Below are 17,774 nucleotides of genomic sequence, written 5' to 3'. Positions count from 1 at the left end.
TCACAGCGAACATTTTAACTAAAATGTTTGCTTCTGGGGGGGGGGGGGGGCGAATACATTTTATTTTCTGAGTTTTTTAAAGATACTTTTTGGGGCTTTTTGCCTTTATTGATAGATTACAGTAGTGGGAAAGAGATTGGGGGGGGGGGGAAGAGAGAGAGACGGGTCTTGAACCCGCGACACACTTGTCAGGCAGGATTACCAGCCTAGGTGCCTGGACCGCTCGGCCAGGCACTTGACATGCAAAAGTTTGAGGATTAGAGTTAAATTAACTTCGATTTTACAATAATACATTGGGGTCCCAGAGATAGAAATTCCATTAAATGGGGGTTCGTAGACTTAATATGCATGTCAAATTGGGGGGTCCTTGAAATTAAACTGGTTGAGAATTACTGCTAGAGCTGTAAAAATCTTCTCTTATGGGGGGGGGTCCCTGGCATATATATTTTTAACCCATTTTGGGCGGGAACCCCTTTTGGTGTTAGCATTATGTTATGCTTTAGCTATTGAAAAATCGAAGAACGACTGACATAGAAACATAGCTTTTTCAGAAAACTGTCAGGATGTAGAAGACATTTTTAGAATCTGATCTCAGGTCAAAATGGGTTAATGGGGGGGGGTCCGCGGGCTGATTAGTGTCAATTTGGGGGGTGCCATGGTGACATGGAAAAAGTTTGGGAACCACTGATTTCGAATCGAGTACTCGGTTCTTAATGTGTTCATCTTTGTGATTCATTGTTACTTCGTCAGGGATGTGATTCTTTTCTTTTCTTTTGGTCTCAATGTGTTGTTGTGACGATGGGAGCAATGTGCCGATAATAAAACTATGTGTTATGATGGGAGTAATCACAGCTAGGCCCGTCACGATTGTTACATCATCGCCTAATCGCTCATTATTTGAGATAATCGCAATTCGTTTTTCTTTTTGCATAATCGTCGATCCTTTCCACGTCGACAAATGTCAAAAAATAGCAGAAATAGTAGATTTACAAGCTGTAGCTGTTTTCTACATTTTTTTTGGGGGGGGGAAGAAATTATTATTTTTTCTGCCCTGGGCAATTTGTGATTACAAAGCCTAAATGGCAAAATGGAAATACAAATTGTAATGTTCCCAATGTTCAATGCAAAAAAAACCCCAACATTTTAATCGTTAACCCATTCAGTACGGTTGGGAACCCCTTTTGGTGTTTTAAGCATTATGTTATACTTTAGCTATTGAAAAATAGCAGATCGCCTGGGCCGTGGCCATGGCTCAATGGTCCAGGCTGGACCAAAAAGAAATAGCAGATCTACAAGCTCATAGCGCGGCACCGAGTGCCGCGCTATGAGCAGGGGGTCCCTGGAGGAACAACATATTTTCCCGATGAGGGTCCGTGGCCAAATACAGAAAATTCTGGCGGTCCTTGACATGGAAAAAGGTTGAGCACCACGTGCTCAACCTTTTTATTAGAAAACATAGGGGTGTTTTTTTTCAGAAAACTGTCATGATTTAGAAGACATTTTGTATAGAATCTGGTGTCAGTTCTAAATGGGGTTAATTGCGTGACAATGAATCCCTCGACTCAACTGTGTAATGGCGACTAACAGGCTCACCATAACGTGCTGTACTCTGTGTCCTGCATCTCGCCACAGTGTCTCGCAGGAGCAGCGAGGAGATGATAAAGAGGGACATGTCGGCGTCCGAGGGGGCCTCGTCGTCCTCCTCCTCCTCCTTAATGGCCTCCTCCCAGCTGTCCTCTCTCCCTCCGTCCATGGCCGCCTCCTCCTCCTCCTCCCCCACCGCCTCCGTCACGCCCACCACACGCAGCCGCCTCAGGTAAAACCAACCGACCAGTGTTGTTTTTTTGGCTAGCAAATTTTTTTATTTTTTATTTTATTGTCTCTCGGAATAGTTTTCATTTAGTTTTAGTCACATTTTAGTCACCTGGAATTGTTAGTCTAGTTTTAGTCGACTAAATATCATAAGATTTTAGTCGACGAAATCTACTGTTGATTTAGTCGAACAAAATGCATTTTGGGCGGGCCTCGATGCCTCGATGCCGTTGCTGAAAATAGACGATCTACAAGCCCACAATGCGCCGCAGCGCGACTAATTGTAAAATGACTTATGCTGGATCTCTTGTCCACTAGTCCCTTCCTAACATTTTAGTCTAGTTTTTATTTGTTGACGAAATTGTCGGTATATTTAGTCTTAGTTTTAGTCATCATAGCTTAGTTTTCATTTAGTTTCCATTTAGTTTTCGTCGGTGGAAAAAGGTAGTCGACGAACATTTTTTGTCTTAGTTTTAGTCGACAAAATCAACACTGCAACCGACCAGACCACCAGCAGTTGGCTCTGTGTTTTGGAATGGAATGTTACGATACCGTTGCATGTTCCTCTGAATATTATTGCATTTGCAAATTATGCTTTGTTGACATTACCTAGAGTTTTTTTTTTATTACAAATTCCGTTCAATTCAAAGGGCTTTTATTGGCATGAGAAAACATTTGTTTTTTGGACATTGCCAAAGCAAAATGTGAAACAATACAATCAAAACAAAATGTAACATCCAGCTCTATTTAGACTCCATTAAAGCAGGATTTTCAAAGCGCCGTGTCTCTAAAGCTTCGAGCGCTGTCCGTGGTGATCCGCCGCGCATCCCGATGTTCGGATGTCATTTGTGGCTTTGGCTCGCATCGCTCCCCGACATGCAACCGTTTCTGGGCGAGAGGTGAAGGGTGCGTGCGCTCGTGCTAGTGATCACTCCTCCTCACAACAACAACAACAGCCCCTCCTCCTCCCTGATAACCCGGACATGAAAACGGATCGGCTCGTTACAATGGGAGTCAATGGCTGGCAAGGCTTAGCTGTATGGGAGCCGCCTGGGCAGTGGCCCAGGCTCAGTCTGATAACTGACATAACGTGTGTGTGTGTGTGTGTGTGTGTGTGTGTGTGTGTGTGTGTGTGTGTGTGTGTGTGTGTGTGTGTGTGTGTGTGTGTGTGTGTGTGTGTGTGTGTGTGTGTGTGTGTGTGTGTGTGTGTGTGTGTGTGTGTGTGTGTGTGTGTGCGTGTGCATGTGCGTGTGCGTGTGCAGAGAGGAGAGGAAGGACCCGCTTGCCGCTCTAGCCAGGGAGTATGGAGGATCCAAGAGAAACGCCCTGCTTAAGTGGTGTCAGAAGAAGACGGAGGGTTATCAGGTAGGGCCGCATTCTGTCTCTGCTCGACGTGAACGCGCAACGCCAAACACACACACACATCTTAGATCTTTAGATTTGACCACGATTGCGTAGACAATTTTGACAGATTTTGGAATGTCCTTTTTTTTAAGAAAAGATTTTAACGGACACGGGGCAAAACTAAGGAACGCCAGGTTGAGAAGTGTTCTCGAGGCTTTCATTTTGCAGCGGCGGGTATGTGTTGACCGACCAGGCCACGCTCCCCCAACTGGAAGACACCGGTTTCATTCCTCAAGCCCCCCCCCCCCCCCCCCCCCCTCCAGATGTTGGCCCCGCTGCTAAAAGCAATGTGCAAACGTGCAATTCATTGTAGCACATACTTGTTTCCTTAGCACTCAATTACTCAGCCACTTAACACATTCTGGGCGGGAACCCCCTTTTGGTGTTTTAAGGATTATGTTATACTTTAGCTATTGAAAAATAGCAGACCTACAAGCTCGTAGCGCGGCACTCGGTGCCGCGCTATGAGCGCAAAAATATCTGCTATTTTTGAAAAATCGTGAAAATGTGGCGCAAGTCTTTGAATATATTCTTTCAGAGCGAACATTTTTAACCCAAATCTTTGCTTCTGCATGGAAGGTCCCTGGAACAACATATTTCCAGATGGGGGAGGGGGTCGGCAGCCAATTACATATGATGTTGGGAGTCCTTGAAATGAAATAGTTTGAGCACCACTGACATAGAAACATAGGCTTTTCAGAAAACTGTCAGGATTTAGAAGACATTTTGTAGAATCGAGTTCAGGTCGAACTGGGTTAACCTGGTTACCCTGTCCATGGCCCTGTGTACCGTCTCTCTCTCTATGGATCTGCCAAATGACCAAAAGTGTTCACAAACTGTTCTCTGGCCTCTGAAATCAACAAAATCATCGAACGTCGTCACGAGAGAAGGGCCTTTCTGTTGAATATATTGAACAACGTTTTCCAGGGGTTTGTGTCTCACTGTTCTCTTCTCTATGATAGTTCTGTTTACACAGTGCGGTGTAAAGTAACTAAGTACATTTACTTAAGTACATTTTTGAGGTATTTGCACTTTACTTGAGTACGCCTTTTGGTGTTTCAAGCATTGTTATACTTTAGCTATTGGAAACCTAGCAGATCTACAAGCTCATAGCGCGGCACCGAGTGCCGCGCTGCGAGCTTGTAGATCTGCTATTTTTGAAAAATCTTAAAAAATGTGGCGCAAATCTTTGAATATATATTTTTTTCAGAGCAAACAGAACAGCAACAGATCATTTTGGGGGTCCTTGACATGGAAAAGGTTGAGCATCACTGACACTGAAACAGGGTTTTTCAGAAAATTGTAAATGTAAATGTTGTCATGAAGACTGATCTTGATTATTAATATTTTTAGAAGTGGAAGGAGGTAGGGCCCGCACACCATCCTTTTGGTAAAGAATTACTTTATTACTTTTTTTTTAATGAATTAAACGACCATGTTTCGATCTTGATAGATCAGGTCAGTATACAGATGCACACAGGTTTCATCACTTTTATTATTATTATTATTATTATTATTCTTTTTAGGACATTATAACCCGGCGAAGCCATTTTTCCAAACGTGTTTGGAAAAATTGATGAAAACATTATGATGATGCCGACTAGGGCATTCACTTCTAGTCATTTTTACTAGTTGACTAGTTTACTAGTCGACTAGTTGTTTAACTACCTATTATGTAAAAAAAAAATATATATATATATATATATATATATATATATTATTTTTTTGGGGGGAAATAAATATTTGTACATTGAAAAAACTGTGTACATGGTGACTATAACTATAATCTACCTGATCTTGAGGCCTACAAAATCGGAAGAAAAAAATATATATATATATATATATATATTTATTTTCTTATCAACTAGTCAACTAGTACCAACAAGGTCGACTAGTGGATTTACTAGTCGACTAGTAAACTAGTCGACTAGTTGCTTAATGCCCTAATGCCGACCCAGTCATGTGGTTGTTTGACCTAAATGACACACCAACCTGCATGTTTACAGTACACTCACTTACCTTTTAGTAAGGGGATGTTTTTTTGTTTTACTTCTTCTTTTGATTACATAGAAGGAAAGGTTACCATAGTTCCCCCCCATGTGTCTAGAATGCTTTCCAGGAAGTGTGCAACATTTAACAGCAATCAGCAGTCCTGGCCTGACTGGATTGCCCTGAATTGGAACTTAGAAATGATATAAACATAACAAACGCACCTTGTGTTTATTATACAGAAGAGAGTCATTTCCAAGCACCTATTTAACCCATTTTGGGGAGGGAACCCCTTTTTGGTGTTTTAAGCATTATGTTATACTTTTAGCAGATCTACAAGCTCGTAGCGCGGCACCGCGTGCCGCGCTACGAGCTTGTAGGTCTGGTATTTTTGAAAAATGTGGCGCAAACCTTTTGAATATATTCTTTCAGAACGAACATTTTTAACTAAAATCTGTGCGTCTGGAACGTCCCGGAACAACATATTTTCAGATGGGGGGTCGGCGGCCAAATACATATAATTTTTGGGGTCCTTGACCTTGATGTATAAGAAAAGAACCACTGACACAGAAACATGGGTTTTCCTGAAAACTGTCAGGATTTAGAAGACATTTTTTTTAGAATCGTCCTCAGGTCAAAATGGGTTAAAGGGGAATAATAATAAAGTGACATCACAGAGATGTACAGTTGGGTGCCACCGATATTGTCCCTTATCATTTGACCCATTTAGGCCTGACCTAAATGATCCTGATCCTTCTAAATCCTCCAGTTTTCTGAAATAAATATTTTCACGATTTTTCAAAAATAGCAGACCTACAAGCTCGTAGCGCGCCACTCGGTGGCGCGCTATGAGCTTGTAGATCTGCTATTTTTCAATAGCTAAATTATAACATAATGTTTAAAACACCAAAAGGGGTTCCCGCCCAAAATGGGTTAACTGTCCTTTTGCGCAGATCACGCAAACCTCAGCAAAAAGAAAAGGACAATATCGATGGCCTCCAACTGTACTTCATAATGTTACTGATTTCTTTCAGACCTCCAGTTCTAGGCAACACAGAATGGGGGGGGGGTTATTATTTCCACACAACTCTAAGGTATATTAATGACATAGGAAAATGTTGAAAAAGAGTGGTATTCCCCTTTTAACCCATTTAGACCTGAGGACGATTCTACAAATGTCTTCTAAATCCTGACAGTTTTCACAAAAACCTGTGTTTCTATGTCAGTGGTTCTCAAACCACTGACATAGGACCCCCAAAAGTATATGTAATTTGCCGCCGACCCCCATCTGAAAATGTGTTCTTCCAGGGACCCCCCCCCCCCAGAAGCAAAGATTTGAGTTAAAAATGTTCTCTCTGAAAGAATATATATTCAAATATGTGCACCACATTTTCAAAAACCGCGCTACGAGCTTGTAGATCTGCTATGTTTCAATAGCTAACGCATACCATAATGCTTAAAACACCAAAAGAGGTTCCCGTCCTGAATGGGTTAAATAATACAGTGTTTCTCTTAACAACAAAATTCAGGTTTCTAAGTAAAACTGTCTTTATCGGCTATGGTTGGCGTTTGTCGCCCAGCAACACACCGTAAGCACTGTGAGCGTACGGTGCAAAATCCATATACCATAAATCATGCTCCACTGGACAGAAATATAGATGGGTAAAAAAAAGACGCTAAATACTAATTGTCATTCATGCAAACTCGTGTCCCGTTTGTGGTATAGCTGCTCAAGGTATTCTCTCCAGAACCAATGCTAACGAAAGGAAATATACTATACCTTGGATTCAGGACTCGCATCACACTGTGTTCATGTTGAGTTGATTTTCAAACTGCCATAAGTAAGTATATGCATACAGTTGGAGGCCATCGATATTGTCCTTTTCTTTTTGCTGAGGTTTGCGTGATCTGCGCAAAAGGACAGTTAACCCATTTTGGGCGGGAACCCCTTTTGGTGTTTTAAACATTGTTATAATTTAGCTATTGAAAAATAGCAGATCTACAAGCTCATAGCGCGCCACCGAGTGGCGCGCTACGAGCTTGTAGGTCTGCTATTTTTGAAAAATCGTGAAAATATTTATTTTATTTAGAGGATTTAGAAGGATTTAGAAGGATTTTTTTAAATTTTGAGGTCAGGCCTAAATGGGTCAAATGATAAGGGACAATATCGGTGGCACCCAACTGTATATGCATAATTAAAAAAATTACGAGTTCAGTCAAACATTCTCAGACATGATAAGACGATCTGTTACAAAATGCGGTGAAGTGGTGTGTGTCTTCATTAGACCTGACTTTGTCTGGTTCCATCTTTGGCTGAAAAATACAGTACATGTCGTGGTGTATGCATTGCATTCTGGTTTTTCTGATCAGTAATTTAAAACGCATACAGAGACTTGCTCCTCTCTCCATTTCAGAATATTGGTAAATGGTGCATTTATATAGCGCCTTTATCCAAGGCGCTTTACATAGATTGTGCATCAATTCACCCATACATTCATACACCGATGGCGGCGGAAACCATGCAAGGCACCAACCAGCACATCAGGAGCAATTTGGGGTTCAGTGTCTTCGGACACTTTGACACTAAAGGCCTCGACATACTCCGTTTTGTTCCTTGCGTGGGGGAGTCAAACGGACACAAAAAACGCAAGCTTATTTTATACATATGTGACTAAATTTGACTGAGGGACTGCCATTGGACTTTTTTTGAATTTTAGTTTTTTCATGTCATGTGAAAGCAGGGAATCATAGCTTCGAATTGACATATTGGTTGTTCAGTTTGACTTACCGGTTTTGGAGATATGGCTCATAGAGTAATGTCTTGCAGAAAACAGCGAGTTGAGAAAACAGGCTTGAAAGGTTCACTTCTGTGGTCTCTAACATTAGCCTGGCTAATAAGCCAGACTCAAATCACACTGTCGTGTGGTATTTGAGTCTGGAGATGCTGTGTATGGATCTTGTTTCCTGGGGGGCGGGTTCAAACATTTTCTCTTTGACGCAATTGGTCAGAGCTACTGTCAGTCAAAGGTCTCAAGCATTGAACGTCACTGTACCAAAGCCCGCCCATATTGCATACCGTGTCCCGATTGGCCACACCAGTTCTCTGGTGTAGGAAATGGGCGTACAATTGAGCCTCTCCAGACCGTAATCCGCCGGCAGGCAAATTTATTTTTGCCAACGGCTGATTCGGTCTGGCTTATTAGCCAGGCTACTCTAACATTACACCTAGCTACATATTTAAGCATTTATTTCATATTTACATGCTCGATTTCAGCTCTGACACTTATTTCAGACATGCTTTAGTATGTGAAGAGTCTGCCTGTGCTATTAACTCGTTAAAAAAAAGGGGAAAAAATGTTTTTCTCTGGTGAAAAGCAGGAATTTGCACGATGGCAGGCTCTCAGTCAAATCTGGTCACATATATAGTCTGCTCTGTTGCTTACGTGGTCTTACGTCCGTCTATATTCACTTTAATGTGCAAGCATCTACTCGTCCACTAGATGGCAGCTGCCCCTGCAGTTGGTCTATTTTACTACATGTGATGCAATATGTTTAGATTGTAAACTGTATTTTTGTTATGACTTGAGATGTAGTTATAACTGTATATAATGAGTTTTACACTATATCATCATAATTGAAGTAGGCTGCCTGTGCTGGCCAATCCACAAGCTCACACCACGACGCTTGCAAGCTTGAAACGTGTTTATTCTAATTGAATGGACCCAGTTTTGCGTCTTTTGCTAGTGATGTAATTAATTAATCATTGCGTTCACACGGTCAAATTGTCACCAAATGGAAGCATAGGATTAGGAGGACGGAGTTCTCATCTGAAAAGCAGGGCTGGACTGGGTCAAACATTCAGGGATAACATTTGGCCCAAAAACATATTAAAGCAATGGGGGCGGCCCATTCTTTGGGCGGCCCATTGCCCACTGGACATAACGTCAGCCCAGGCCTGATAATCACAGACGAGTTTGCAAAGCAGTGCTTCCAACGCTGATGTCATGTTGTCCTGTTTAACTTTCAATGTGATATATCCATAATCCATGCCGATCGTGTTTACGTTTACAACTCAATGTGCCGGCGGATGTCTCGTCCTCTTTCAAGAGGGGTCGAGCAGAGGAGGAAAAGCCTTCTTGCTCTCTGCTGCCTCCAGGTGGGCAGGGTGTCCTCGGCGCAAGGAACGCAATGCAAGCAATATGGTTGCTTAGGCTCGGGATCATATCTCAACCAAGGGGCCAGTGAGGCGCTCCAACGTTGAAGCTCTGGGCCCTAGTGGTAAGAGGAAGGACTGCAGGCGGACCCGTGCACGGACACGTAGGACCATCACTCCCTACGTCACCCATACGTCACCCCGGACCTCAAATTTGAGGTCCGGAGGAGGTACTTCGGCAGTCTTCCGGGTGCTTCAAAACGCCACTGAGCAACTTCATCGAAATGAATAGCTTGGGGGCGGGGCTAGTGCTCCAGTTCGTTCTCTATCCTTTATATACTCTATGATCTCAACCCGACGGAACGAGACGGATGCACGTAACTGACGTGACGCAAGGGGAGAAATTTCTCTCACCCTCCGTTGCGTATGTATTCTTGCGTCGATTACGTTCGACTCTGCAAGGCACTTAACTCTGGGGGGAGCCCGGGTTCGAACAGGCAACCTTGCGGTTACCATCCAGCCACTCTACCCCTGAGCCACCGCCGCCCCAGAATATTGATATCACTAACTTCAGATATAGATGTATAAAGATATAGTGTTCCTCTCTGTTTCAGAATATTGATATCACTAACTTCAGATATAGATATATAAAGATATAGTGTTCCTCTCTGTTTCAGAATATTGATATCACTAACTTCAGATATAGATGTATAAAGATATAGTGTTCCTCTCTGTTTCAGAATATTGATATCACTAACTTCAGATATAGATGTATAAAGATATAGTGTTCCTCTCTGTTTCAGAATATTGATATCACTAACTTCAGATATAGATGTATAAAGATATAGTGTTCCTCTCTGTTTCAGAATATCACTAACTTCAGATATAGATGTATAAAGATATAGTGTTCCTCTCTGTTTCAGAATATCACTAACTTCAGATATAGATATATAAAGATATAGTGTTCCTCTCTGTTTCAGAATATTGATATCACTAACTTCAGATATATAAAGATATAGTGTTCCTCTCTGTTTCAGAATATTGATATCACTAACTTCAGCAGCAGCTGGAACGATGGGCTGGCATTCTGTGCTGTTCTTCACACCTACCTGCCTGCACACATCCCTTACCAGGAGCTCACCAGCCAAGAGAAGGCAAGAACAATATGACCCATGGGCAATTAAGTCTCTTTTATTGGGTTATGCCCAAGAAGACCAGTATTAACACATTTTGTGCATAGCCCAAGACGTCTGTGGACGTCTTTGAAAGAAAAAAAAAAAAAAAGAAAAAAAAAAAATATATATATATATTTTTTTGTATTAAAAACAAATCAAAACATTTTTTTTTTTTTTTTTATACGTGGTGCCAGAGTTTGTGTTTTCGCCATTGAGAATGCATTTGGCGTTTAAATTAAATAACTCAGAAACTATAAAACATTTCAAAGTAAAAAGTTCCAGCATGTGTCTCTACAGTCAGCTGAATTATAAAAAATGTGAATGGATTTTCTAGGTGAAAGTGATTTTTGGGCAGTTTTGCGTGGGCTCTCAATGTGTTAATGTGTGACTTTGTGTTTTTCTCTCTTGGCTCCTCAGAGGCGAAACTTTACCTTAGCATTCCAAGCTGCAGAAAGTGTGGGGATCAAGTCTACTTTGGTAAGCCACTGAACCATTGATAGCCTACTGTATACATACAGTACTTCAAATCGCGAAAACTGCGAGCTCACAAGTTACAACACGACGCCTTGTGAGCTTGTAGGTCTGCTAGTTTCACTTAATATCTGCTCATTTTCGCGGAATGCCCAGAATAGCGATGTTGGGGGTTCATGTGATTAACAATAGAAGAAAAGACATTTGAAATGTTGTCATCACAAGCCTGTATATAGCCTATGTTGTCAACTTGTCATTATATTTTGTGAAACGTCTGATTGTGAACGCAGTGAGCACTAACTATGAGACCTAGCAGAACATGTCTGTGTGTCTGTCTGTCTGTCATGTGTGTGTGTCACGCTGTAACACCACCCACCCGCCACCAGAGGGCGCAGCTGTATCACACACAAAAAACACACACACACACACAAACTTAACTTAACTTAAAAAGAAAACACACACACACACGCACACAACTTTAAAAAAAAGAGTACTTAAAAAAAAACTTAATTTATTCTAATTGTTGTTATTGCAATTTACGAGCTGCGTTCGCTTCCCTCGTTTGTGCGTCTTACTTGTTAGTTGTATAGTCATAATGGAACCAAGCAGAGGGTGGGATGGGAGGGAGGAAGTGAAGGGAGGGTAGCCCTGTGTACAAAAAAGAAAAAATGGAAATAAGTGACAGGACATGTAGGTGGGGGATTGTGGATGTGTATACGTGCATGTGCTCTGCACACATGCAGGCAATCAACATGTATGCCCGTTTATACAACAGGTCGTTTTGAGGAAGCCATCTGATTGGTTGAAACGGCTTCTAGCCGTTCCTTAATCCAGTGCAAAGGAACACCTAATCAAAAGGTGTTTTTCTCCCAGAGCGCAGCAGACTCGGTGGCTATAGGCTAGTTAGTTTCTTGGGACATTTTGTGGTCGTAGTGACTACATCGCCATTTCATGTCAGGTGTACAGAATTTCTATATTAACCCATTTTGGGCGGGAACCCCTTTTGGTGTTAGCATTATGTTATGCTTTAGCTATTGAAAAATAGCAGATCTACAAGCTCATACGAGCTTGTAGGTCTGCTATTTTTGAAAAATCGAAGAACGACTGACATAGAAACATATCTTTTTCAGAAAACTGTCAGGATGTAGAAGACATTTTTAGAATCTGATCTCAGGTCAAAATGGGCTAACCCAATCTGAGCCAAAACAAGATAATCTCATGAAATAGCTATTGTATCCACCTGTGCCAAAATGAGATTACGAGATTTGATTCATTCACATTAATCCAGCATTAAAAATAGTTTTGAATTACTATTATTTATTTATTTTATTATTATTATTATTATCATTATTATTATTTTTACTCATGTGTTGGACAGCCGGGTCCGATGTGCACGTGCTTCTTAGTCCTTTTTCTGCTCAAAATGAGACAATCTGGGATGTTTAGGACCTTTCTATAAAACATGAAAACAAGCTAAGCTAATGATGATGCTACCGCCGGTAGAGCAACAACAACTTATTCTACTTTGGTTGTTCACGCATTTCTCTGGCACTGGATTTCCCCACTAGCATGACTGAAGTCAAATCAGACAGAAGTAGCATGTGCTTAAAATCACATTTAGAAAATGTTTCAGATGTCAAACATTTCTGAGATGATGGAACGGTGATGGATGATGATGGTCATGGAAAGGGGAACCCTCTGAAAGCTTCATGGGCTCAAAGATAATCAACTTCGAAATCTCAAAAAAGAAAACGGTCAAAATGACCTCTCAGAACTCCGACATGAGTGTAAAGGGCTGTGATGTGAATGTGTTAACGAATGCCACTGCTACGTGTCGTCGTCTTCCATTGCAGGACATCAATGAGATGGTGCACACGGAGAGGCCGGACTGGCAGAGCGTCATGACCTACGTCACGGCCATCTACAAGTACTTTGAGACCTGACATCACGACGCCCAGTCACTGCTCCACTCCCTTCACTACAATCTTCGGTCAAGCTTTCTGAGCTTTCTTGCCCATCCAAACCAAACTCTATGAAGGCATATTCACACTCCAGTTTTTTAGGTGATGAGGTTGACCTACTAGAGTATGAATAGGTCTTAAAATCCTCCACATTCAACTGTTATACCTCACACTCTGAACACCACCCCCGAATACATGTCATGTCAGGCGCTTTGGCTCTGGGGGGGGGGGGGGGGGGTTGGAAGTTACTTATCTCAAGCCTGACTTATGCTTAGTTGCACGCCAGTTGTTTGATCACCAAAGATAGCAGATCTACAAGTCCACAGCTCTTCGTAGCACCATGTGTTGTTGTGAGCGTGCAGATCAGCTGCTTTCCGAGCGTGACCGACCGCGATGCGCAACAAAGTCTAACTTCAGGCTCGAGTGTATTCTCCAGTTAACCCTAATCAGGCCAGTTGTTCACTGGAAACACAAAGCTACTCCATCCCTCTCGTGCAGTATAGAGGGTGTGCTGTATGTATGTATCGTACTTTTCATGGGCCCTGTTTGGTAGCTGTAAAGCCTGGTTTCATGTTCTGGTGTCAAAGTGTCGCTTGACAAAAATAGCTTTTTGTTTTATTTTGTTTTATTTTTTTTAATGTTGCGGTTGACAATATTTATTTATTTTTGTGAAGAGACGCAATCGCACGACACTTTGTTGCTGAAGCGTAATCCAAGCTAAGGTCTAGATGCTAATAACTCACCACACTGTCTTCAACGTCACTTCCTCTATGTAGACAAGGAAGCTCTGAGAAGGAGGTCAAGTGGTCACGTGACTGGGCTGCGCCATGACACTTTCATGGACACTTTCATGAGAGCCAAACTCACACCGGAAGTGCAATGAATACATGGCAGTGAATGGAGCCGGCTGGACCAGCTCATAACAAACATTATTTATGAACAATTGAGACCTTTTGTAAAGTAAGCACTTCTGGAAAATAACAGAAGACATATCACAGGTTGTTTTCTAATCACTTACTTTTCGATGTGCACAGAGTGCACAGTATATCATTTTATCTGAGCATTCTAAACAGCAGCAGGTGTCGTTTCTGGCTCCGAAGTATCGCGAGATTTGGCTGCCAGACAGGAAACGGTGGGAAGTCTCGCGATACTTGTGTGTACACATCGAATAGCAACACAGCAGACAATAATGTGTTACATGTCTTCTGTTATTTTCCAGAAGTGATTACTTTACAAAAAGTCTCAGTCATTCATAAATAATGTTTGTTCATGAGCTGGTCACTGAGCTCTCATTGACTCCTGTGCATTCTGCCAAACTTCCGGGTAGTTTGGCTCCCATGAAAGTGTCCATGAAAGTGTCATGGCGCAGCCCAGTCACGTGACCACTTCTCTTCCTTCTCAGAGCTTCCTTGTATGTAGAGCAGTGTTGTTTTCGTCGACTAAAACTATGACGAAAAATGTTCGACTACCTTTTTTTCACTGACAAAAACTAAATGAAAACTAAGCTATGGTGACTGAAACTATGACTAAATATAGGCTACTGTCGATTTTGTCAACAAATAAAAACTAGACTAAAATGTTAGGAAGGGACTAGTGGAGAAGAGATCCAGTATAAGTCATTTTACACTTGGTTGCATGCTGAAAATAGCAGATCTACAAGCTCACAAGTTGTGAGCTTGCTATTTTCAGCAAGTGTAAAATCAGCCATTATGACGGCATCAAGGCCCGCCAAAATACATTTTAGTCGACTAAATTAACTGCAGATTTAGTCGACAAAAATCTTATGATATTTAGTCGACTAAAACTAGACTAAACACTAAAACATTCCAGGTGACTAAAATGTGACTGAAACTAAATGAAAACGTTTCAAGAGACTATGCCTAAAACTAAAATAGAAATGTGCTGCCAAAAACAACACCGATGTAGATTCTACATAGAGGAAGTAACGTTGAAGACTCAGTGCCTTCTACACTTTTTTTGTTGTTTTTTTCTCCTGTTCATCCTTCTGATATTGTTCTCCCAAACATGCCCCAATATTCAGGGTGTATAGTATGTTATAAGAGAAGAACTTTGAAGATTGCCTGTGCATAACCCACATCAATTTAGTCAGAATTGTCCTTCAACGGTGGCAACAACGGATTTCCCTCGGAATGGAATTCAGACAGACTTTATTATTATTTTTTTGCTCCTAGTCTTCCTGACCTTATCTTGATCCAGATGCCTCTGATCTAATGGATAAAGTGCCTGTGTGAATGATGTTACAGGAGACTGGGTTGGGGCTTTCTATGGGCCAAATCTGCTGAGAAAATAGTGTCTTTTCACTACCGTTTGTGTGAGACTGAAGAATATCTCTGGAGTTGCCAAATATGTATTAGAGCCTTCTATTGGGTGTAATAAGTCATCATGAGGAACAGACTCTTGAGTTGACCGCCCACACGGTTGGTCACTCTTCCTCCCTCTGGCCATGACTGACAGAAGTGGGATCTTCAACACTAAATGTTATGTTAAATAGCACCAACGCGTTATTTAAAAAGGTTTTTTTTTTTTTTTCAAGCACAGATTAGTAAGAGGTGACCATACTGTACATTTGTTTGCTGCGTTAGTACTGTAATGGTTAGGAACTCTTAAGCTTCTTGCAGCTACTACAACTGAGCGTTTGCATTTGTGTAGGCCGGCATTTACCAACCTGCACTTAATGTTAAAAAGATTTGCATTCACGGGGCACATAGAAACACAGGCGTCAGGTTAGTTCAGAGTGTGGACCACATTGTGCTTTCAAACTGGGATTTTTCTTTCACTAGATCAGGTATTCCTTTTTTTTCCAGCACAGGATGGAAAAGGAGAAATGTATAGTCCGACCATGAACGGTGATCTGGATCAGTGCGACCGCTTCACTTAAAAACATCAGATGTCACAGAATACCATAGTTACATTTTGCACAACATTAAGATATATATTGTACACTACAGTAAACTGTAAGAAATGCACAAGTGACTGGAGAATTCACTGTGCAGTAGAAATATAGTTTAATTTTCTGCGTTACAAAATGCTATATTTGACATTTTCATAATTCTTAGCATCACTATAGGGTTACAGCGATAGCAGCACACTACAGTATATAGCTCATTAGTTTAACCCATTCTGGGCGGGAACCCCTTTTGGTGTTTTAAACATTATGTTATAATTTAGCTATTGGAAAATAGCAGATCTACAAGCTCATAGCGCGCCACCGAGTGGCGCGCTACGAGCTTGTAGGTCTGCTATTTTTGAAAAATCGTGAAAATGTGGCGCAAATCCTGACGGAAAACTGTAAAGGATTTAGAAGACATTTTATACATTTCGAGGTCAGGCCTAAATGGGTTAATTGTGTAAATTGAGTGCAGCATTACCACAATGCCGATGGATGGCCGCATTGTGCCTCTGCTTACTAATTTCATTGTATTTATTTGCATGGTTTTCCAATCGTAGTGAGGTCATTTTTATTTTTAGGTCTCTGAATTGTATGACTTCATAACTGCACTGACATAAGCTGTTTGTTCGCCTCACTCATTTCCTTGCCCTCGAACATTTCCTGCCTTAACGTCTTGTTTAAGTTCTCACAAAAGCATAACCTGACATTTCTCTCTGTGCGGTTCATGTTTCCTCACTAGGCAGTGTAGGCATAACCTGACTCCGCCAGATGGGGCAGCAGAGAGTACACTGGGTTCCCCCCTCCTGCTCCCATCTGGGAACTCTCAGGCAGACTTGATGCCCGGCCACAAAAGCAGCTTCTAGCAGCTTCTAGCAGCAGCTTCTAGCTTCTAGCTGCTGCTGATTGGCCAGGCCGTTTTGTGGCCGGGCATCAAGTCTGCCTGAGAGTTCCCAGATGGGAGCAGGAGGGGGGAACCCAGTGTACTCTCTGCTGCCCCATCTGGCGGAGTCAGGTTAGTGTAGGCACACGTGTCCCCACCTTTTTGAATTTTACTCATTATAACCACAGGTTGGCACAGCTAGCTTCTGCTTACAGGAGGCGTACATAACATTTCCTACAAAGAACCAAGAGAAATTAACAAGCTGAAATGTAAAATTGCTCACGTATCCCTTTAATGTCTGCCACAGACAGATGCAGAAGAAAGCATAACATAAAGCTGCCACCATCACATGATGGAAACTGAAAGCTTTACTCTATTCCGCTTAGATTTTAGAAGCACATTCAGGCTTTGTACACACATAAAGAACAACTGTGCTGTGCTCTGCCTGTGTTTCATGGCCTCCCCAATGCTTTTCCAATGGAAGTCACATGGTTTGACCAAACACTTGTGTTTGATTACCCCCCCTCCCCCCATCACACACAACTGTTTGGTCAGGCTTCGTACACACATATCAGACGAACATGCTCTGTGCTGTCCGCGTTTCATGGCCGCCTCAATGCTTTTCCAATGGAAGTCACGTGGTTTGACCAAACAGTTGTGTGTGATGGGGGGGAGGGGGGGCAATCAAACACAAGTGTTTGGTCAAACCACGTGACTTCCATTGGAAAAGCATTGGGGCGGCCATGAAACACAGGCAGAGCACAGCACAGTTGTTCTTTATGTGTGTACGAAGCCTCAAACCACGTGACTTCCATTGGAAAAGCATTGAGGCGGCCTTGAAACACGGACAGCACAGAGCATGTTGGTCTGATATGTCTGTACGAAGCCTCACAGTTTAGTGTGTGCCCAGCTGGATTCTTCTCATTGTAGGCACACTTTGACCAAAGATCAGTGGACACCATTTGCAATTAAATTAGTGTTCTATGTTCCAGTGAATGGAAAATTGTAACGATACAGC

At 42.0% G+C, this 17,774-nt stretch overlaps 1 protein-coding gene and 1 long non-coding RNA gene across 3 annotated transcripts in view; both read left to right on the top strand.

Moving 5' to 3' along the window:
* Positions 1–13,176, top strand: part of specc1la (sperm antigen with calponin homology and coiled-coil domains 1-like a) — a 52,075-nt gene extending 38,899 nt beyond the window's left edge. For both annotated transcript variants that reach the window (XM_079515406.1, XM_079515405.1), the window contains 5 exons: positions 1,633–1,816; positions 3,075–3,177; positions 10,396–10,512; positions 10,951–11,010; positions 12,858–13,176. In XM_079515406.1, coding sequence (XP_079371532.1) covers positions 1,633–1,816; positions 3,075–3,177; positions 10,396–10,512; positions 10,951–11,010; positions 12,858–12,947 — 554 coding nt within the window. In that variant the 3' untranslated portion in view covers positions 12,948–13,176. The remainder of the gene's footprint in view (positions 1–1,632; positions 1,817–3,074; positions 3,178–10,395; positions 10,513–10,950; positions 11,011–12,857) is intronic.
* Positions 13,177–13,219: 43 nt separating this feature from the next.
* Positions 13,220–17,347, top strand: LOC306933910. Its single transcript, XR_013791264.1, has 3 exons — positions 13,220–16,142; positions 16,214–16,618; positions 16,889–17,347. It is a non-coding gene; the product is annotated as an uncharacterized lncRNA (long non-coding RNA).
* Positions 17,348–17,774: the final 427 nt, after the last annotated feature.

Source organism: Electrona antarctica (genome assembly GCF_951216825.1).
Source record: "Electrona antarctica genome assembly, chromosome: 12".
NCBI lineage: Eukaryota > Metazoa > Chordata > Actinopteri > Myctophiformes > Myctophidae > Electrona > Electrona antarctica.
The sequence above is the reverse complement of the archived record's forward strand: the minus strand, read 5'-3'. Positions and strand labels throughout refer to the sequence as shown.